General features: G+C 43.2%; 1 protein-coding gene across 20 annotated transcripts in view; it reads right to left on the bottom strand.

The window, feature by feature from the left end:
• Positions 1-22,644, bottom strand: part of AAK1 (AP2 associated kinase 1) — a 143,715-nt gene that overhangs the window by 21,279 nt on the left and 99,792 nt on the right. For 8 of the 20 annotated variants that reach the window (XM_030551958.1, XM_030551963.1, XM_030551955.1 and 5 more), the window contains 5 exons: positions 21,069-21,185; positions 18,296-18,391; positions 6,764-6,865; positions 5,790-5,891; positions 3,751-3,861 (listed from right to left, as the gene is read on the bottom strand). In XM_030551958.1, the coding sequence (XP_030407818.1) occupies positions 3,751-3,861; positions 5,790-5,891; positions 6,764-6,865; positions 18,296-18,391; positions 21,069-21,185 (528 nt within the window). Of the gene's footprint in view, positions 1-3,750; positions 3,862-5,789; positions 5,892-6,763; positions 6,866-16,441; positions 16,893-18,295; positions 18,392-21,068; positions 21,186-22,644 lie in introns of those variants that run through there. The other 12 variants (XM_030551960.1, XM_030551962.1, XM_030551969.1 and 9 more) reach the window with 6 other exon arrangements.

The raw sequence follows: 22,644 nt of genomic DNA, 5'->3' as shown, positions 1-22,644 counted from the left end.
ATGGCCCCACAGTATGCCAACATCTTTATAGCTGACTTAGAACAACGCTTCCTTAGCTCTCATTCCCTAAAGCCACTACTCTACTTGCGCTACATAGATGACATCTTCATCATCTGGACTCATGGAAAAGAAGCCCTTGAGGAATTCCATTGTGATTTTAACAATTTCCATCCTACCATCAACCTCAGCCTAGACCAATCCACACAAGCGGTCCATTTCCTAGACACTACTGTGCTAATAAGCGATGGTCACAAACACCACCCTATACCGGAAACCCACTGACCGCTATACTTACCTACATGCCTCCAGCTTCCATCCAGGACACACCACACGATCCATTGTCTATTGTTCTCCTCACACCTTCTATGGGTCATCTTAATTATCACTTCAAAAGTTTTTTTTCCCCTGCTGACAATAGCTCATCTCAATTGATTAGACTCTTCCTGTTGGTATGCATACTTCCATCTTTTCATGTTCTCTGTATGTATAAATATCCTCTGTCTGTGTGTTCCATTCTGTGCATCTGAAGAAGTGAGCTGTAGCTCACGAAAGCTCATGCTGAAATAAATTTGTTAGTCTATAAGATGTCACAAGTACTCTTGTTGTTTTTGCGGTACAGACTAACACGGCTGCCACTCTGAAACCTGTCATTTTGCATCTTATGTTCTTATTCTCTAACACCAGTACAGTTCCAGAGAACAGTCTACCTCTTCGGTCATGGGACCACATATATAAAGGGAGATTTTGAGGAGAAAGATGGCAGCATGGCACAAGGAAGTGTACAAAAGATCCAAGACGAATTAATCAAATGAGCCAATACATGAGTTATTGCCCGTGGGAAAGAAGGCAAACAAGGGCTTGAAATTAATGGGAGTTAGGTGGCTAAACTTCTTAGGGATTTTTTGAAAATCCCACTAAATTCCTATCTGCTTCTTTAGCAAACGAAATATCTTGGAAAATCTGGTCCTCAGACCTTATGTAAAGCATATTCCCTCACTATGGCTCACGGAATAAGAGTAAATAGGTTCTGTTGACCAGAAGCATTCCCCCAACTCAGATACAAAAAAATCCCTTTAGATGAAGTTGATAGATATCCTACTAGATTTTGGCTGTGCAGGTGAAGGAAACCCTGTGAAAACACATGGCTCTTAGGAAGATAAGGGGAAAGTCACACATTTCTACAGAATGAACATGCAGACAAGCCAGGATCATGCAAGTGGGCTTTATGGCCTGGCTCAGAAGTCTTGTGTTCTTCAGCAATCAGACAAATAGCTTAGCACCTTTTTGAGCCAACCGACATTCTTTTCTGCTCTATCCATAATTGTTGATAGCTTTGAGACAATAGAAGTTTGTAATACATTTAGCCATCTACAGCTGTAGCCATTAAGGGAAGATTGTTGAAATGTGCACTCATTTTAGGCATCTTCAAGATAAGAAAAATGCAAGCAAGTATATACTTTTGGATGTGTTTCATTAAGAGATGCATTTTCTCTTCAACTCACTGTTTCAGCAATTTATAGTAATAACACACACTATTCTGTCACAGTCTTTCCCATCCCACACACCTGGGATTCAGTTTTTTGTTGAGTAAATGCAAAGTAATGACAATCAAGACTTGAGGGGCTCTAATTTACAGCCTAAGGAACACAATATAACCTCGCAACAACACACATGAACTTTCTAGTGTAAACTTGCTGAATAAGAAACAGTGGTTTGGAGAGAACATCAACTCATCTCCGGATATTATTGTTATTGACATAAGCGTCCACCCCATTTTTTTAATCTTTAAGTTTATCAAAGTTCCCCAGAGCCAATAGCTGACGCGATTAAGGCGCCTTTGTAGTATCAATGATATCTTGCGGCACTGCAGTTCCACAGGCTGATTATTCTTCTGCACACAGTGCACAGTTAGCCGGTGCAACTTATTGCCACAGGATTCACTGAAGTAAAGAACTTGGAAGGATTAAAAAAAAAAAAAAAAAAAAAAAAAAAAAGGGAGTTGGACAGCTATATGGATAAGGAGATCATCCAGAGCTGCTGCTGCTGATAAAGATTTTGTAGAAAAGCCACAGACAGGAGTTTTGGAAAAGATATAAACCTTGTGTGTCCAATAAACCTTGAAAGGGAAAGTGAGATTTCCACGTTTTGCCCTCGAGGCAATGGCAATAGTGGGAAATTGGGCAGAATTCTCTCAATTCATTCTCTCATTTCTCATTGAAGTTCAAAATTTTGAGCTTCCATTTTGCTGAGTTGCATCACAGAATAGCAGCCAGTGAACATACATTTCAAGCCATTTACTCAGAATAAAGTGGCACGGAAGTTTACTGTTGCAATGAATAATTAGGAGAATTGCCTGTTTAAACCCAAAAGCTTTATGAAAAATGCACTCTCATTTTAAAATGCAATTGACTGTAAAAATTGATTACAAACTATTTCTACTGCACTTCCTCTAGGGACTGAACATCTTCTGTTGCCATAGGGATGCTTATCAACTGAGCTAAACAAACCTCAGCATGAACAGACACTCAGAGGTCTAATCCAGGTTAGTATTCTCTCTTTGGGCCTGTCTTTTCAATGCAATAAATGAAGGAAAAACCCATGTAGAGAGATATTTACCATCCAAGATACACTCCACATTTTATTTGCATATAACTCATTGCCTGGCATTTTTCTAATAGCTGGAGATGTTACAGTGATCGCTTCAGCACTGAGCAGGAAACTGGAAGATCACAGCAGGAAAACTACATCTTAAAACCTGTGCTCGAAGCTCTGAACTGATGAGCGATGGTGAAACATCTCAGATCCACTTACACCGAGGACCTAATTTTCACCCCCACAGGACTTCACTGGAGTGGTGGATGGTGAGCAACTTGGGGAGGGGGGCGGGAAATCAAGCCTCAAGTATATTCAGATCCTAGCACAGATGGTAAGTGAAACATGCAAGGTCTTTCACAACACAACAAGAGCAGAGCTGGAAACAGAACCCAGGTCTCCTACACCAAGGCATGTATGTTAGCCACTAGACAATGCTCAGGTCAACACACACTGGCCAACCTCCAAAATTGCAATTCTTCACAGCCACAACACGTTAGCCCATTGTTACTCTGAAGCTCAGGTTCCCCAGCCAGCCTCCCACAACTATACCCCACTAAACTTTTTGGTTTGTACATTACGCTTCAATACCTAGTCACTTCTGTAATTAGCGTGACTTGGTTCATGGGCTTTTCTAGCTAAATGCTTCAGGGAAGAGGACACGTTCCTCAAATCTGGCAATACTAAGTCAGAGGACTTATGCTACAGACAAATCAAACACTGACTCTTCGAGAGGGGAAGCACAGGGTTTCAAAAGCACACATGGTCAGAGAAGATTATAACGCAGTAATCCCTGCTGGCCTTAAAAAAAAAACCCTCCCCCCCAAAAAAACCTATTAATACTGGCGCATTAAGGCAAATACTATTACACACACAAAAATATACAGCAGTCTTAAATGCTTTTGTTTGCAGAATCATGCTGAACTGTTTTCATATTTTCTGTTGGTAATTTGATGCCCCCAGTATTAAAGGCTGCACTGTATATTACAAGTGTTAGCAACTCAGGGGACAAGGCAACAGGGTCTAGTAAAGAATAAGGGTCAGATCATCAGTTGGTATAAATCAGCATAACTCTACTGATTTTGATTTACACCCACTGAGGATCTGATCCTACAACATCAGGTACAGGTATGACAAAAATACCCAGTGGCAGGTTACCTTTGTGAGCTTGAGCTGAAATAGCTATAGGAGCAAACTCGTCCAAGAGGTCAGCAGCAGGGTTAGAAAGCAGAGAGCAGTCAAGTAGAGAATCTTCCCCAGTGAGAGAGTCTGTCCAGATTAACAGCCATCAGGCCACAGCAACGACAGCATTAAACAGCGCACACACACAAGACTGTTAGATTAATACTGTCACACTCCGGTTACCATCCAGTTAGTACTGAAAGGGCAGTTTGCAAAACCTGCATGTAGCCACATCTAACGTTATTCTGGTGGGGAAAATTTCCCACCATTACAGAGAGCAGTGAAGGATCCCAAAGTGTTTTAGCCACCTACATCCAGAAAACCAGATTCACCCCAGGACAGCAGTCATCTCTGAAGCTGTGAGAGCAACAGCTGAGTCAGAATCTTGCACAATGAAATGGGCTAGATATTAGCCAAGATAAGAGCGAGAGTCCCTCCCTCTTGCAAAAAACCCCTGTGGATCTTTGGATATTGTTTAAGTCAAGACTGGAATGAGGAGGAAGCTTTTGCCGTTGTTGGTCTGGTTTAAGGTCTTGTTGGGAAGACGTACAGACTGTATGGTACTTGTTTATTTACTTTGCAAAGAAGGAGAGAGTTGCTTATAGGAGGATTTGAACCCATGGTTTCAGGGAAGCAAGCCTGATATTTTAGATGCAGCTGACAACCTTTTTGAGATAAATAAGTAGCTGAGCTCAACTATCTGAAGAGGCTTGTCAGCCATAGACCAGACTAGACACCATTCATTTCTGTGTAAAAGAAACGTTAAGTAACATTTCAGATATCTTAAAACTACTGGTCTCCTGTGGCACATTAGGACACCGTCAGCTGGGGCCTATCCTGCGAAGTGCTGAATGCCTCGTTGAAATGAGTGGGACTCTGAGAAGATACAAGGATCCACCTGTAGGAGCAATTTTCAGGATCAGGGCTCGTGGGATAAGAAAGAGGGATGAATTGCCAATTACAGAACACAGACAAAATACACCTCTACCCCGATATAACATGACCTGATATAACACAAATTCAGATATAACATGGTAAAGCAGCGCTCCAGGTGGGCGGGGCTGAGCACTCCAGCAGATCAAAGCAAGTTCGATATAACACGGTTTCACCTATAATGCAGTAAGATTTTTTGGCTCCTGAGGACAGCATTATATTGGGGCAGAGGTGTACAGGTGACACTGACGACTGGCATTCATAACAGCCACAGGAGATCTCAGAAGTAAACTGGAAATTACCAGGTAAGTTTCATATTCGTATTGGCAACACACCACTAACAAGTGTCTATAACCAGAAACATGATTTTAAGGGAAGCTAATTTGGAGGTGGAGGGACTTTTTATTCTAGTGTGTTAAAGAGACATTAGTGGATTAACAAACCAGAGAGACATGGCCTGTCTACTCAGCATTTAGGAGTGGGGGGAAAAGGTGATTGCCATAAGCTTAGGGATACCCAAATTAGCTTTGATCTAGTTAGCTTGCAAGCACAGGCTAGCTACTACACTGCATAATCGGGGTCCTGAGTGGGCTTGCACTCAACAACTAGTCTGCACTCCCAGTGCTTAACTGCCATTGGCACTTGAGCTAGCTAGAACATGTCCACACATGCTGAAGTTCACATCTCTGATTGCAGTGTAGACATACCCACACTTCTACGCCCTCAAGATCCAGAGGCCTCTCTAGCCATATATACGGAACAAACAAATTACAATATCACCCTCATAGGAGAAGCACTTGTCAGTCCATCGCAACACCTGCTCTGGAACAAAGAGAGGGTGCTGGATGAATAACCAAATGCTTCTGTAAGGTTCTTCTCCAGTGGGCTAACAGTGACCTTTAAAGGAACCAGCTGAAATTAGCTTTATAAACACACGGTCAATTTAAACTGCAGGTGAGGTTAGGGGGAGGAGAGAGAGAACAGTTTAGTCAAGTGGAATTCGGTTTTCCTATTCACTATAAAGAGGTCCTACAGACCACCCTAATGCTACCCCCCATTTGAGTTTGGGGCATCTCACCAACCTGTTCTGTTAGAAGCAACTGAATCAGTCTGGGAAGCGAGGTGCTGGGGCAGTGGAGCCTCCAGGCCAGGTATGAGACTCTCAACAGGTATGTCATCTTTTCCTTTCACAATGCACCCGAGATCAGAGCAGAGAGAAGGGAGACATTAGTTTACCAAATACAGTACAGGTAGAAGCAGAGAAGGCAGTTGTCTAAATCTTTAAGCACCTCTTTAATACATAGGTCAGCTAGACTGGCAGGAATATGGCAGCTTGATATTATCCCTAAGTTAGTATAACAGCAAATCACTGAAACAGACCACTCAGGAATAAGGCTAATAGCAAAAACTTAACCCAGAGCCTGAAAGTTAAGAAATCATCCATTAAAATTCCATCTCTCATTGGTAATAGGGGACATATAAATACCTAAGTATCCGAGTGTCTCTCAGTCTTCAATGTATTTATTCTCACCCACAACCTGAAGCAGGACAGTGCTATTATCCTCATATTACAGATGGGAAACTGAGATCCAGAGAGGCTAAGTGACTTGCCCAATGTCACACACAACTCTGTGGCAGGGCAGGGACCTGAACGCAGATCTCCTGAATCCAAGGTTAGTTCCCTAACCACCCATCCTTGTTAAGAGTCCCTTCACCCAGCACATTATCCCCCTTCTACACACGGCTCAAAGAATCCCCTCCCCAAACACCACACTGTCACAGCACTGCCACATTATTGATGACAATATGGTAAACCTCAGGAGTTTAAAGCAGTGCTGAGCTGTTCAGCAGTGACTTCCCCTGGAATCAAGGGGTATGGTGCCTCGAGAGGCAAATTCGGCCCCTTGCACATATTCTCTTCTAAGCAAGGTGTGTTTTGCGATGGCTGCTGGCCTACCTTTCGCCTATCCTAGGTGGGCAGCTAAAACCATGCACAGTTATCGTGTAAACATGCAGGAGCACAAGATGCCACACAAATTATAGTTTGTTATTTTACCATTCACAGCATCGGAGGTGCAACCGAAGGGGTCAGCTAGAGGCAGGATATCAGGGAGCAGAAGCGCAGTCTCAGGAGATTTGAGACCCTCAATCAGTTTTTCTGGGTTAAGCAGAAAAGGAGGAAGAAAGCAGAAAGAAAGCAAAAAAAAAAAAAAAAAAAAAAAAAAAAAAAAGAGAGCAAAAACATTAAACAGCTGCTCATCTGAGGGGCCAATCATCTTACATTACACTCTGTTAATTCATATAAGCATGGCTCTATGCAGGAACACACATCCTGCTTATACAGCGCCCTCCAAACAAGGATCTCTAAGCACTTCACAGAAGTATCTAACTGATCCATTTTACTTATAGCTAAACTGACACCTACAGAGGTTAAGGCCCTAACTGAGTAAGTATGTAAGCATGTGCTTAAGTACTTCGCTGAACTCGGGGCCTTAAGTGACTTGACCAAGGTCACACAACAATTCAGTGGAAAAGCAAGTGTTCTAACAGCCTTGCTCTAGAATACCAGGCTATGTTGTCCCCAGGAACTCACCACAACAAAAACAAGCCAAGCCTTTCAATAGCATTATAAATACATAAATAAATAAATCTATAAACCCATGAACTGTAAAACAGTTTGAAGCTCGTGAACCTTTCCCTAACTCTTCCTATATTAGAAAGGTATTTGGTTATATTAGAATCATCATATAAAAAGAAGAGGACACAGATCTTCAAACCCACCCAAGGGAGTTAGACATACTATTTCCATTAATTATTATGAGAACTGCATACATCAATGTCTTAGGTGGCTAAAGAAAAATATTAAAACACTACGAAGCCAGGCCTCACAGCTCTAACTTGGGTTTATACAGCTGTCCAGTTACCAATCTTCCCCTCTCCCCCACCCCCTCGAGATACCAAATACATTTTAAATTAGATGTCGAGTTCTTGGCAATGGAATGCCTATTATTTCCATTGCTGACTACTACTACATTTTGGCAACTACCAGAGGCAGTGCTAAGGTAACTGGTTACCATGGGCAGACAGTAAAGCTGGCTTAAGTTGCATTTATCTAGAAACCAACCTGGCACACACAACTGCGGAGAATTATGGATCAGGCCCCATTTGTGGTATTCAGATCCGGGAATTTGGTTTGGGCCCTATTTCTCATTTTAGCTTTTACATTTCTTGTAAAATTCAGCTCATTTTCTTAAATCACGGTACAAGCCTTGCACAGCACAAGAGTTAAAATTACAAAATTTGGTACTTTTAAAATTAGATCTGCAATTTGAGTTACTCACATTTGAGACACACCTTCCAGGGGCCTGATTTCCAGAAGAGGGTCTCTAGGTGAACACCCAAACTTTCTGAAAGCAACCTGGAATTGTTTGAAACCATTCTCCTCCATCACCACCTCGACCTCTTAAATGCATTTCTGTTCCACACTCGTGTTTTTTTAGTGAAATGTGTTCCTCCATTTCCACCCCCCGCCCCCCAAAAGGGATCATCCATTTAACCCTCATATGCAAAAAGGATCTCTCTTTGGTCAGCCATATGGCAATAATTTTAGGAGACATGCAACCACAAACCGACTCATTGAAACATCTTCTGTTGATTATTGTGCTGTTAGTGAGTCTCTAGTCACTGGGTAGCTGTCTCCTGAGAGAACACTTGGCACTGTAGAGAGCCGGAGAACATTTTTCAAACAAAAACTTGGGGTTTTTTAGATGAAAGAAAGGCCTTCCCCTACCCCTAAAAAGTGAAGCTATTCTCATCTTTCCCACACACCCCATCAAGTTTTAAAATTTTCCATGTAAATTTGATGAAAATCTTCAGTGGTTCTTTGCCATAATTTGTTGCCTGTTTTTAATTTCTTCTTTCATTGCCAACTTTGATGGGTCAGCATGGTCACTTAAGTGCTACTTTCTTATGAATGCTGACATGCTTTTAAGAAGACTACATCCCTTCAGAGTAGGGCTTACAATCTAAGCTAGACAAAAGATGTACAGGGTAGAGAGCAGGGAAAGGAAGTTCACTAGGAATGTGATTGCATGGTCCTGTTTGTTCTAACTGAAAACAGACAGTGAGATTTTCAAAAGCTCCCAAATGACTTAGTAGCTTTCAAGTGTGTGGGTGCATTTGAAGAGCCCTACCCAGGGTTTCTATTTTATGTTGTACTCTGTCCAGAATGTAAGGATTGTGAGATGAAGCATGGTAACAGTAGAGGTGAAAGCCAATACCTGCAGCTTGGGGACCGAGCGAGGGCTGCTTAGCAAGTGACCTCCATGTAGACTGATCTATAGTTCTGCTTTAAGCAGCAGGAAGCGCTGCTATATTAAAGAGGTGCTTCTCTCTGACAGTTAGATTAGGGCAGTTTCTTTAAAATAACATGCTTATGAATAAACCACAAGCTTAGATTCTTGACATCAAGATCATCCAGCACAAACAGGTTCGTGAATTCAAACTCTTTAGAGTAACTTCACCAGGATGCATTTTTGACCACAGACACCAAAGAAAAATACATTAACAGAAGGAAATGATGTTTTAGCTTAGACTACTTCCCGTGCATTGATCTTAAACGGCTGCAGTTCAACGGTAGGTTTGCCTAGAAAGGCAGAGCTCGCTGCTCTTTTAGCCTCTCTAGTGATATTGAGTTGCCCTCCATCTAAGCAATAAAATAATTCAAGCTAAATGCTAGTTTTTATTTCAGACAGGAAAGTTACTTCATTGGAGCAGAATGGAGGTCACTTATTAATTGGGGGAGAAACCAGCAAGATCAGATAACAGCTGAAATTGGAAAGACCGTTGTGCATGAAGAGAGACAGAAGCATTTGCGGGGAAAAAATTACAATGGAGATATCAGTGTCTCATTCCACTATCTGTACAAACACAGTAGCCAAAGTATACCCAGTCTTCCACGTTAATTAATAAGGCTGCTTCTTGCGTAAGCAAATTTCATCCTCATCAAGACTTCCACATGTCTTAGGTTCCACATGTGACATGACAATCAATTGCCAAACACACTCCAGCTATACATAATGCTTAGCACTAGTTCTATCTTCCATTATATTGCATGGGATGGATTCTATAACCCCAGTTTTCTTTAAGCTATTGTGACAGATCTGTTACTCTCCTAACCGATAAAAATCTTCTCCTAGAAGATAAAATAAGGGAGAAATTTTCAAAGCTACAAATAGCAACTCCTGCTGACTTTCAGAGAGAGTTTAGTACTTCTTTGCCATCTGTGGTTTGGAAAAAACTACTCCTAAATCCCTGGGGGGGATCTTTCCAACACAGCTTGCACTAGTGTAACTAACATGTAAAGTCCATCTGTGCCTGTGTCACTTCTCAGGTTTTATCACTGAAGTGTGATTACTAAGGATACCCTTGAACAACTGCACAACTGGAACGGACATTGGAGTGGTGTTAGCTGTCATGCACACCTAATACAGGGTCCTTGTTTATAGGTGCAATGCAAGGAACTGGTGATAATTGAGAGCTTTCAATAGGCTGAGCTATCACCGATCTGTTTACCCATATTCCACTATGGAAATTAAGATTAGGTAGGGGCACGGATGAATTCAAGGCCCGGCAATGTTCGCAAATACCAACTGGACGCTATGGGTTGGGTCTGTCTTCTGGCTACAGTTGCTGAGGGACTCCTAAAGGGTTCCTACACCATTCAACTCCTTGGATATTTACTACTGGACCTTCACATTTAGCTTCTGGCTAGAAGGCTTTTGCTGTCTTTTCTGGAGTTGAGCACTGTGCTCTCATCTCAGGATCCCCGCCCCACGATAGGCTACCAAAGCTTGATGAACAGTCTACGTCAGGGGTTCTCAAACTAGGGGTCATGATCCATCAGGGGGTCACAAGGTTATTACGTGGAGGTAGCGAACTGTCAGTCTCCACACCAAAACCTGCTTTGCATCCAGCATTTATAATAGTGTTAAATATAAAAAAAAAAAAAAAAGTGTTTTTAATTTTTAAGGGGAGAAGGGTCGTACTCATAGGTTTGCTGTGTGAAAGGGGTCACCAATACAAAAGTCTGAGAACCACTGGTCTAAGTCTTCCAATCACAGCATAAGTGATTTTCATTAGCTTCAGCATAGGTCTGACTTGGTTATTTATTTTCTGGTTGGTTTCCGTACTGCCAGTTTTCATTCCTGGTGGCAGGAGGGTGATTCTTAACATCAGTGTGACTGGCCTTGCTTTTACATGACCAAGGCTGCTGGCTGGGTAAGCAAATTGTATCCTCAAGTCTTCATGCAAATCTTGCCAGAGTTGGCCAAAGAATTACGCCCCCCCCCCCCAAAAAAAAAAAAAAAAAAAAAACACCCTCACACATTGTAAGACCCTTTTTCTGGAGCTGCTGCAGGAAACTGAAATTAAGCAGTATTACTATTTACATATCATTTAAGCTAGTGACAACAGGCATTAAGGGGGTGAGGGCAGGGGAGAGAGACCATTTAAAGCTGCTGATTTGTTTCCTTTGGGTGTGAGGCAAGAAAACATGTTGCATAGAAAGCAGTGTGTCCACCAGTCACCTGCATTTGAGGACCCTGGCACATCATTTCAAAGGTGCTGAACACTGAAGTCAATGGGAGATGCTGGTTGCTCAATCTCTTTGACAGCGAGGTCACTTATTCAGCAGCTAAAACACCTGCTTCTCCTCTCACTCATATCAGTGTAAAATGGATACTGGAGCCCAGAGCAGTTGCAGACTTACATCAATTTAAGAGCAGAATCAGGCAACAATTATTGATTTGGGAACACAACATTAGAAAATTCAGCCTGAACAATTTGGCCTGTGTCCCCAAATCCATATCTGATCACGTGTATGCAAGTCAGGAACTTCAGGTCTGCAGTTAGTCCATTGGCATGAATCAGGAATTTTCCATCTGCAACTGCTGAAGGCAAATTTTTTTCAGGCTCGCAAATTGCATCCATGTTTGGTAATCTGACCCTGGAATGTCCTGGCCTAGCAGCCAGTTTAAAGAGTGCGGTTACAAAGCCCTAGGAATTAGAGAAGCAGATGGGCTTTTAACTAGAGTAGTCCATTAGGTAGAGAGTAAAGGAGGATTTGTAAGAGACTTTCAAACTAAGCAGGAAAGGAAGAAAAACCAAACCAAACCACACTTTTCTACTATGGTCCACAACAGTTCAATATCACTCGGAACAATCAAGCTGCAACATCTCAAAGCCAAGATCCCTATAGCCAGGCATTGCACGCTACAGGAATGTTACTCACTCTCGTACCATGGAGGAAAAGCAAAAAGATAGATAATTCAATAGAGCACACAGCAGAGTCCTTTTCTTCTGGTGTCAACTGAGAAAGAAAAACAAGGTTGTAAAAATCCTGCCAAGTCAACTGTGACACCGGGGGGAAGGAGGTGGGGTGGGGGGAACAACAGAAGTAAATAGAGTAGTCACTCAGGAAGATTTCTTCCTATTGATTAAAGTATTAAAGATGAAAGGAAAACTTCTAATTATTCAGCCTCAGAAGGCTCTGACTAATCAAAGGATGGGCCTGGACTTTAACGCTCCTAATGGAGTTTCTGCAGACCTGAATTAATATTGGATATTGCACAGGGGGGGAGGGAAAGAAAAAGAAAAAGAAATCCAGTGATATTTAAAAGAAAAAAAAAGATGTTTATGTTATAAGAAATTAGCAGAGTGAGGTGTAATAAATAGAAAGCAGTTCCTTAGCTATGGAAGGTGGTTTTTCAGTCTCCTAGTGGGCTTAGTACAGGTCACTAAGCTTTTAATGGGAACTGAGCATCCCAATCCCTTAGGCCTGACCTATACAGTGTTCGTACTGGTATAGTTATGTTGCTTGGGGGTGCAATTTCTCTACCAGAATAGTTACACTGGTATGAAGGTGCTTTACATCAATACATCCTATTCCCATACAGGAAGGGGAAATACGCTACTGCAGTAGAAAGCATCTTTATACAAAGAGTAAATGTGCCCACACTAGTGCAGTTGTACTGCCTTGTCGAACCAGGATAGTACTACCACATTTGTGTTTAGACAAGGCTTTAAGCAGCTTCGAAAGCCTGCTCTCTATGCTTTTGGCTCCAGTTTTGCCAACTCTAGCAAGTCTCATGATTCTTGGCCTTTTTTTCAGGCTCCTGGAGTCTTATAATTGCATGTCTCTCAACTCAAGGCTCAAAACCTAGATGGCAAATAAAGAAGAACCCAACATTTATTATTCTTTAAAAGTCTCAATTTTAAAGCCAATCATGATTCTGTGCAATGGGGCGCATAACTCTTGATTTTTCCCCATACTGGGGTTGGCAGTACTGGGGGCCCAGACACAATTGCAATTCAGCTGCCAGCTAGCTGTATCGTCTCAGAACAGCGCTGATCACAAAGGTGAGACTGTTGCTTTGACACCCCTCTTGGGATAAGAGAACACTATGGAGGCAGGGGAAGGACAGACAGGGAAGAGAGCCTGTCTACTTATTTGAAAAAAGGCAGAGGACATTTGTGAAGAGTTAGCTGTAAGCCTTCAAGAACTATACGGTGGGTAATTTCTCTTTAAAAAGCAACACTTGCTGGGCCATATGGGAATCTTAAACACTGGGGATTCGATCCAGTTCTGCTCATGGATACAGATGGCATGTGTATTCTTTCTCTGCCAACTTTTCCCCAACCACTCTTGCCTATTTAGATTGTAAGCGCTTCGGGGCAGGGACTCTCTCCTACTATGTTTTCTATAGTACCTTGTACAACAGAACCCTGGTAGCAGTTGAGGCCTGTAGGCATTACTATAATGCAAATAAATATGTATCTAGGGGCAGAATTTAGTTTTGCGTCATTTTGAGGGGACGGGAGTTACTATATGAAATTAAAACTATGCCTTAAGAAAGAGTGGCAGGTTTGGGGAAAAACAAAAAAACCCTCATTATCCTTTATGAATGGACAATACTCTTCTATTCCCAGGATAGAGGGTACTTAAGACTGAAGATAAAGGCTGAGGTCCATCAAGGCTCACTATCTTGCAGTCACAAGAAGTCAACCAGGAGTAGAATGGGGAGGGGCGGGGGGTGGGAGTGCAGCTCCCCCTTCTCTTATGTAAGCACAGGTATGCTACCCCTGCTCTCTCCACCTGGACTGTTCCTTGAGAACTCCGCCCCCTTGTTTCAATCTACTGTAACTACTGACCTGACCCTAACAGATCATTCAACTCCACAGAGGAAGGACAAAATAAGCTAAGATCCCTGCCAATACAGCATGGCTGGGGGTGGGAAATTCATTTTGGAGGAGAAATTCGATTCAACCCATGCCTGTGAGTAAGAATTACCCTAGCTAAAGTTCTAGTTCCATTCATGCCCGCAAGAGACCACTGATAATCAGGTGACTGTGTATTTCAGTCCTGAATTACTATAGCTTGGATTGTGTCAGTATGACCCAACACACTGAATCTCTCACACTGATCACTGGGACCGGTCAAAATGTTTTTTTCAAATCACTGCCCTCCCTTGCAATGAAAGTAGCCTTAAAAAAAATTTGTTCCCCCAGAATTTTTTCATTCTTTTGATGACAAATAAACTCCAAAAGTATTCAGTTTCTATTTGATCAATTATTGTTTCCCCCTCACATGCCAGCATTCCTCTCTACCCTTTTTTCAGTGCCTAAATTGGGGGGAGGGGAGAACTAGAGAGAAAGGGGAAAACAACAAACGAACAAAATTTGGAAAAGCATTTCAGTAGCCTCCTATTTCACATATTCATAAATGCATGTACATCTGGGTATGTGCATTCAGTAAAGATATGCATAAACATTCCAATATGCCCTAATATTGTGTGACTACGGAACTAAGGCCCTCATTCAGGTGCTTAAATGTAAGCACGTCCAGAAGTTTGTCCCTATTCAGCAAAGAACATGTGCTTAAAAAGGATTGTTCACATGCTTGAAATTAAGCATGCGCATAAGTACTTTGCTAAAGCAAGTCTTAAGGGCTGTTTTGGAACAGACCATTAGCAAAAAAGAGAAAGCTGCATACACTCAGACTGTATATACAGGTCACATGTAAAGAAACCAAAGTGAGGTTATTGCAGAGGAATTTTTTGTCCCCCAAATGAAGTAAAATCTACCTTCAAGTTTCATAACTCAGTTTAATTTATGGCTTCCAGATTATCTTGTGCAAAAATTCACTTCCAGTAATACAATGGCTACTTGCTCACCGTAAGCTAGATTTGTACTGATAGGAATCAAATAACCATACGCAGCAGAAAAATTAGCATTCTGATCAACCGCTCCATTATGATTAATCAGCAGTGAAACCTGGAATAAGCTTATTAAGAAAAACTTGGCTCACTTCCCTACACAGGCACAAAGAAAAACCTTTTCAGCATGAATATTTCATTTTCCAGTATTTTAACAGATGTTTTGCTATATTTTTATACCTCACTTGCCAGCCTCTCTTACCAGTTAGATTTCCATTAGTGATTGCGCAGAATAAAAAGGGACGTGTTAAAGAAAATCAAATTTCCACTAGACTGTTGCTTTAATTTTTATCTCAGTTTCTCCACTGGACACTGTACCCCATTTTCCCTAGAACTATTCCTAATTTGAGGAAACATTCTTAATGGTAAGTTATTGAAACAAAAACAAACCCCCTCAACTAGGAGACTGGAGATCTCTGTGGCTGATCCATGAAAGAGAAGAGAAGAGTACCCTACACTGGCTGTCTAAGGCCATATCTTCACTGCAGAGTTAACTCAAGTGATCAGAATTCAAGTTAACCGTGCCCAGGCGGGAGCAGCTGCACTGCAAACTCCTACCCGATTTACTGAGTCCTCCCAGGTGCTGCAGTCCCCAGTGTGTGTGTCGCTGGGACATCCGGGGGCACATCCCATTATTCACTGAGCTACAGTGAGCTGAGCCGTTCTGTGATTCTTTCCCAGTGAATTGTGGGAGAACTTGTCTGTCATTCTGGGAACACAGAGAAATTGTGGCAAATTGCTGGGGGACTAGAAGGTCTCAAGCGGTTCAGCCTACATCCTCAATACAAAGTGGGCACAATCCAGCCCATATGAAAGCAGTACTCAGACTCTAACCCTTAGCGGCTATGTCTATGTAAACATTGAGGTGGTAATGTGGCTTGGGCTGGTATTGTCAAGCCCACCCCACCCCCAGACCCAAGCCACAACATCTACACAGCCCGAGCCTCACCAACAGACGTCTGTGGACTCAGGCTGGGAGGCTCATTTCCAGATACAGTGTAGACACACCAGCCAGGCCAGCTAGTTTGGGTTTAAAGCACCACCCAACTCAAAGGAGAGAGTTTTGGGTGAGAATGGGAGGCGGATTAGGGGCGACATCCGAAGAAGCAGTGAAGTAGAGTTATTCCTGCAGCACAAGTGGTAGAGGCTCATACTTTCAGTGCTGAAGGCCTCCGATCAAAAATCTACTGGTGGACCAACCAAGCAAGGTGGTTAAAACAAATATTCTACCGCTGACCAATATTTGCTGTACTCTCCCTCCTCCCCATCCCTTTCGGGAAAAAAATTAGCAGACATTAATTTAAAGCAAATATTTATCATCAAGTGGCTGTGCTCTCCAACTGACCCTCGCCAGAAAAGTTAAACTAACTCAGTACGAAGTACGTAACCAGATTCTCTTGCAGTCAAATAAGGAGTTCTAAAGCAATTTGTCCACACACATTTAAAGAGATTTATACACAAACAGATGCCTACAGGTAGCACAAGTCTGGCTCTATTTGACAAAAGGGACTCTATAAAACGGTTGTCTTCCAACTAGATGTATCCACTCCCCTCATGCCTAAGCCACCTATGCTTGGCAGACATGTTTTTGCAGGAAGTACTGCAGAGGCAGTACAGGTATAGGAGAGCAAGCAGGGGTGTCCTGCCTGATGGATCTGTGACGTTCACAACCAACTTCAAGTACAGAATTCTCTTCACTGCTGACTTCAGAGACACGGGCAGCCATCTCCATTTTCAAATCATAGGACAAATTTGTGTCGGAAGCAGAAAGAAAAAAATCCAGAAGCATGTGACCTGAGCAAATTTGCCATCAAAGTCAGAGAGAAGTAGTCACTGTAGTCTGAACGTAACTGTTCCAGTAGCTTGAGCACCAGAGGCAGACCAGAGCATGCATCCTGTAAACACGTATACCTATAATTTCATACATGCATGCAATGGATTAGTGAAGGCTCTAGCTTTAAATATGCGCCACATATAGGGCTAGCACAGTCCAACAGATCAGAAACTACAGACAATCCCTCCTCTGATTATTGTCATCCAAAGGGCAGGGTTGGAAGGCAATTTCCTTTTAATGGTTTCTATAAAGAGGCTTAAGAGCTGCCTGCAGCTAAGTCTACCAATGCTGCTTGCTGCATGGAAATTCAATAAGTAATACGAAAAAGAGCTGGCTCAGTATGCTAGCCCCTGCCATTTGTGTTGTGCATACTGGGCAGGGAGTTTAGCAACTGCTTCAGGCTGACAGGCCAAGAAAGAAAAATGCTTCCAATAGCATTTGGAAAAAAAGTAAAACACAAGGGGATCCCCTAATAGAATGGAGTATCATCTCTTGATGAGTGCTCATTTAAGAGAGGTAGGGTTTGGGGAAGTATTTATTTCTGTTCCAGCATTAAGGTTGCATAGCCCAAAATTTAAGCCCTGAAAGTGACTTAAAAGAACGAGCTGTCACTGCTTGAGCTGTAGTCAGGGCTGGCTCCATGCCCCAGCATGCCAAGCGCGTGCTTGGGGCGGCATGCTGCGGGGGGCGCTCTGCCGGTTGCCGGGAGGGCGGCAGGCAGCTCCGGTGGACCTCCTGCAGGTGTGCCTGCAGAGGGTCCGCTGGTCCCGCAGCTCCGGTGGAGCATCCACAGGCACGTCTGCGGGAGGTCCACCAGAGCCGCAGGACCGGCGTGCCGCCGAGCGCTCCCCGCGGCGTGCCGCCGTGCTTGGGGCAGCGAAATGGCTAGAGCCAGCCCTGGCTGTAGAGCCAGGTTCTGTAGTTGGGCCCTCTAACAGCCTTGCATCCTCTGTGGATTGGGCAGAGACAGGGATCTAGAATACAGACTGACCAGTGGGTGACACAGAAACCAAGGGTAACATTTTTACAGCAGAACTAGTGCTAACCAACAAGCCAAAAAAACCCCAAAACACACGACTGTCTTGTGGAGAAGGTTCGAGTTTAATATCTAGAAGTCTGAGATGGCTCTAAAATATCCTTAAAAAGTATTATTAAATACCAGAGTATTCTTTAAATTATTGTACACGCTGAACCCTTGAAATACGTTAGAGAAAAATTCCATTATTATTAGTAGTAGTAATATCATCTCAATAGCACTCAAGGATTGAATCAGGAATGAGAACTCCATTGTGCTAGGGGATGTATATCCATTCCCCCACACCTACCCCTGCCCCCTAGGCCCATTTCCAAAAGTTGAGAAGCATCTGTCACTCAAATCCTACAGCCTTTTGATATAGGCCCCAATTTTCAAGTTTCCCCAAGGCACAAATCGGAAAGTGACAAATATTGATATTAAAACTGCACATTCTGTTCTGGTTACCTGGTGTGTCGGATAACGGAAGAGGAATAAAAGGATCAGGCACAGCCAGAAGCGGAGGGCTAGTGTCCAGACTCAGGATGTCTTTTGTTTTTTCAGCTGGACAGACAGCGAGAAACAAGAGGAGAGAAAGAAAAAGATGTCAAGCAGAAAAGATGCAGCACTGAGACAGATAGATCTTAAAAGATTTAAGCCATGCCTAGGGAAACAAGCTTATTTTGTTATAGAAAAAAGTTAGTAATAAGACCACCATGGAGCAGATCCATTGTGCTTTTAATCTATACATCTCAAAGTGCTTTTCAAAGGAGGTACTATTATCCCCATTTTACAGGTGGGAAACTAAGGCAGAGAGCGATGAAGTGACTTGCCCAAGGTCACCCAGCATCAGAGCTGGGAATAGAACCCTGGTCTGCTGAACCCCAAATCCAGTGCCAAAACCACGGAACCGGACTGCTTCGCCCCAGCCCTGAATTCGCATTATGATGCCATCATATGCTTCTCACGCACTGAGAAATGCAAGCAAATTCACTAGCACTCCATCATTAGCACTCACTTACGAGCAAAGAAGGAGAAGGGATGGAGGTTTCCCATCCCAGTGCAAGCACCAACAAAACTTCTGAGAGGCATGCCCAAAACAAAACAGATCTTAGTGCAGGGAAGAGCCTATGGAGGTAGGAAACTTAGAGTGCAAAAGTCAAAAGAAATCCACTGAACAATGCCAATTCTTTATTTATATTGTAGTAGCCCACATCAGGGCTGTACAAACAGAAAGCATGGATCGAAGACAAAAAGGTGGGAGAAGGGAAGTTATTATCCAAATTGTACTGATGGAAGAAATGAAGTCAAGAAAGAAAATCACCCAATATCTGCGCAGCAGCAGAGCTGGGAATTAAACCAAGGTCTCCTGAGTCCCAATTCAGTGCTTTACCCGTAAGACCCTGCTTCCTCTTGTAATATTAATACTAAGTTTGTTTACAGCACTTTTCAACCAAGACTTTCCAAAGATGTAGAGAAGACATTGAGCCAACACCTCCCAACCCTTCAAAGCGGGAGAATATTACACTCATACCTGTGTTCAGAGGGCTGCACAAGCTACAGCATCAAGGGAAAAAATGTCTATGAGCTTTTGAACACAGGGGAATTAAGGACACGGCCTTACAGGATGTGTGTTAGGGCATTTAAACAATAAATGTAGAGGACCAGCACCTCAATTGGTATAAATTGGCATTTCTCTATTAAAGTCGATGCAGCAACATTCATTGACACCAGCGGCAAGTCTGACTCAGATTGTGTCGAGTGGCTACAGAAAGTTAACTCACTACAGCGTCTTCCAGTTATTCCGCAGCTCTCTAGCTAGTGGGTATAAGCCACTGCAAAGCTACTGAGCTCTATTATAAGCTTCTCTAAGTTCCACTTCTATTTAGAAACCATCTTAAAATCGATCTCTGTGTTTTCTTCCTCCTGAGTAATTAAGATTCTCAGGTGATCTAAAGTCTGACCCAGCCCCATAACCTGGTTCTCCCATTAGTACATTCCACGTGCTCACAGCAAGGGAGGTTTAGGTTACATATCAGGAAAGTCTTCCAACTAGAAGTATCACAGAAGATTAGGATTGGAAGAGACCTCAGGAGGTCATCTAGTCCAATCCCCTGCTCAAAGCAGGACCAACCCCAACTAAATCATTCCAGCCAGGGCTTTGTCAAGCCTGACCTTAAAAACCTCTAAGGAAGGAGATTCCACCACCTCCCTAGGTAACCCATTCCAGTGCTTCACCACCCTCCTAGTGAAATAATGTTTCCTAATATCCAGCCTAGACCTCCCCCACTGCAACTTGAGACCATTGCTCCTTGTTTGGTCATCTGCCACCACCGAGAACAGCCAAGCTCCACCCTCTTTGGAACCCCCCTTCAGATAGTTGAAGGCCGCTATCAAATCCCCCCCTCACTTTTCTCTTCTGAGGACTTAACAAGCCCAGCTCCCTCAGACTCTTCTTGTAAGTCATGTGCCTCAGCCTCCTAATCGTTTTTGTTGCCCTCTGCTGGACTCTCTCCAATTTGTCCACATCATTTCTGTAGTGTATATGGAAACACTGGAACAGGTTACCATGGGCGGTTGTGAAATCTCAGTCACTGAAGGTTTTTAATGACAGGATTAAACTAACACCCCTCAGGGATGATCTAGGTAGATTTAGTCCTGCCTCAGCATGGAGGGGACAGACTAGATCACCTCTGAAGGTCTCTTTCAGCCCTATATTTCTATGATTCTATATCCCATCATAGCCACTCGAAAGTGGAATCACCTGGCACATCAAAGAGTCAGGCAAGTTTTGACCAGCAAATTCCCCTGGCCCCATCCATTCCAGACTACGTCTTCGAGTGCAGAACATCTACTGTATGATGCATGATGGTTAGTAGAGAGAGGCTGACTTTCCTATAGACTTTAAGGGATTTATTCATTGTCTAACTTCCCCAAAGAGCTACCTCACAGAATCCATTCATTCTGGTCTATTAGCCACCTGAGATGAACTAAACAGGTTTCCCAGGCGGAAGTCTTTCATTACAGGGCATCTCTCAGTACATGTGTCCCTCCTGCCATCCTTTTTCAATTAAGGTATCACGTCTGTCCTGTATTTGCTATTGGAGATACCCAAAGAGGCGACTGGCTGAAGAAATAAGGTCAGTCAAATGGATCTGGGCCTCCAGAGGGCTGTGGAGAAGCCATGACCACCTGTATTATCTCAAAGTGAGGCTCTTTCAGGGTATGCTCACATGCTTACCTGATGCAGCTGTAAAGGAAGAAGAACTGAAAGCATCTGCCTGTGTTGTAGAGGGAGCTGGTTGAAAGCCTGGAATCAAGTTCTCTGTGGAGCTGCCAAGCTTTTCTGGAGGTTTACCTGAAATTCCAGAATGTCGGGTTACACTCAACAGTAGATTGATCCCATTTTGAAGCTGATTTACTTTTCTCTATTTAAACAGCTTTAAAATACCATGGCAGAACATTATTTTTACTCATACTTCTTGCAAGCCATCATTCATAGACTCATAGAAGATAGGGTTGGAAGGGACCTCAGGAGATCATCTAGTCCAACCCCCTGCTCAAAGCAGGACCAATTCCCAACTAAATCATCCCAGTCAGGGCTTTGTCAAGCCTGACCTTGAAAACCTCTAAGGAAGGAGATTCCACCACCACCCTAAGAACCCATTCCAGTGCTTCATCACCCTCCTAGTTAAAAAGTTTTTCCTAATATCCAAATTAAACCTCCCGCACTGCAACTTGAGACCATTACTCCTTGTTCTCTCATCTGCTACCACTGAGAACAGTCTAGATCCATCCCCTTTGGAACCCTCTTTCAGATAGTTGAAGGCTGCAATCAAATCCCTCCTCATTCTTCTCTTTGGCAGACTAAACAATCCCAGTTCCCTCAGCCTCTCCTCATAAAGTCATGTGCTCCAGCCCCCTAACCATTTTGGTTGCCCTCAGCTGGACTCTTTCCAATTTTTCCACATCCCTTTTGTAGTGTGGGGCCCAAAACTGGACACAATACTCCAGATGAGGCCTCACCAATGTTGAGTGGAGGAGAATGATCACATCCCTCAATCTGCTGGCAATGTCCCTACTTATACAGCCCAAAATGCCATTAGCCTTCTTGGCAACAAGGACACACTGTTGACTCATATCCAGCTTCTCGTCCACTGTAACCCCTAGGTCCTTTTCTGCAGAACAACTGCCAAGCCACTTGGTCCCTAGTCTGTAGCAGTGCATGGGATTCTTTCATCCTAAGTGCAGGACTCTGCACTTATCCTTGCTGAACTTCCAATTTCTTTTGGCCCAATCCTCTAATTTATCTAGGTCCCTCTGTATCCTATCCCTGCCCTCCAGCATATCTACCACTCCTCCCAGTTTAGTGCCATCTGCAATCTTGCTGAGGGTGCAGTCCACGCCGTCCTCCAGGTCATTAATGAAGCAATGTAACTTTATCTGCGTACTGCAGATCTGTATGCAGCAATGTAATGGATATACTGTGGTAGGCTTATCAGGGCCAAGAGCCTACCAACCTTACTCATAGGGAGCACTACATTAAGCCTCGAGTGTTCTCCCTGACCTCACTGAAAGGAAGGCACTAGCAGAGGTGAGCAGGGGTGGCAGATAAACATTACATCCTTGAAGGTTTGTGCAGGATGCCACATGCCCAATAAAAGAAAGAGACAAAGCTACTGGATGCACAGTGTTAACAGGTTAATTCCCCGTGTTCTCACACTCACAAGAACCCTCTGTAACTGGAACATTTCAGAAGCCTCTAGCTGCTGTCATCCCGCCACCATTACGCCATTCCTGCTTTCCCAGGTCCAGAA

Source organism: Gopherus evgoodei, chromosome 2 (assembly GCF_007399415.2).
Source record: "Gopherus evgoodei ecotype Sinaloan lineage chromosome 2, rGopEvg1_v1.p, whole genome shotgun sequence".
In the NCBI taxonomy this organism is placed as follows: domain Eukaryota; kingdom Metazoa; phylum Chordata; order Testudines; family Testudinidae; genus Gopherus; species Gopherus evgoodei.
This window is presented reverse-complemented; position numbering and strand designations above follow the sequence as displayed.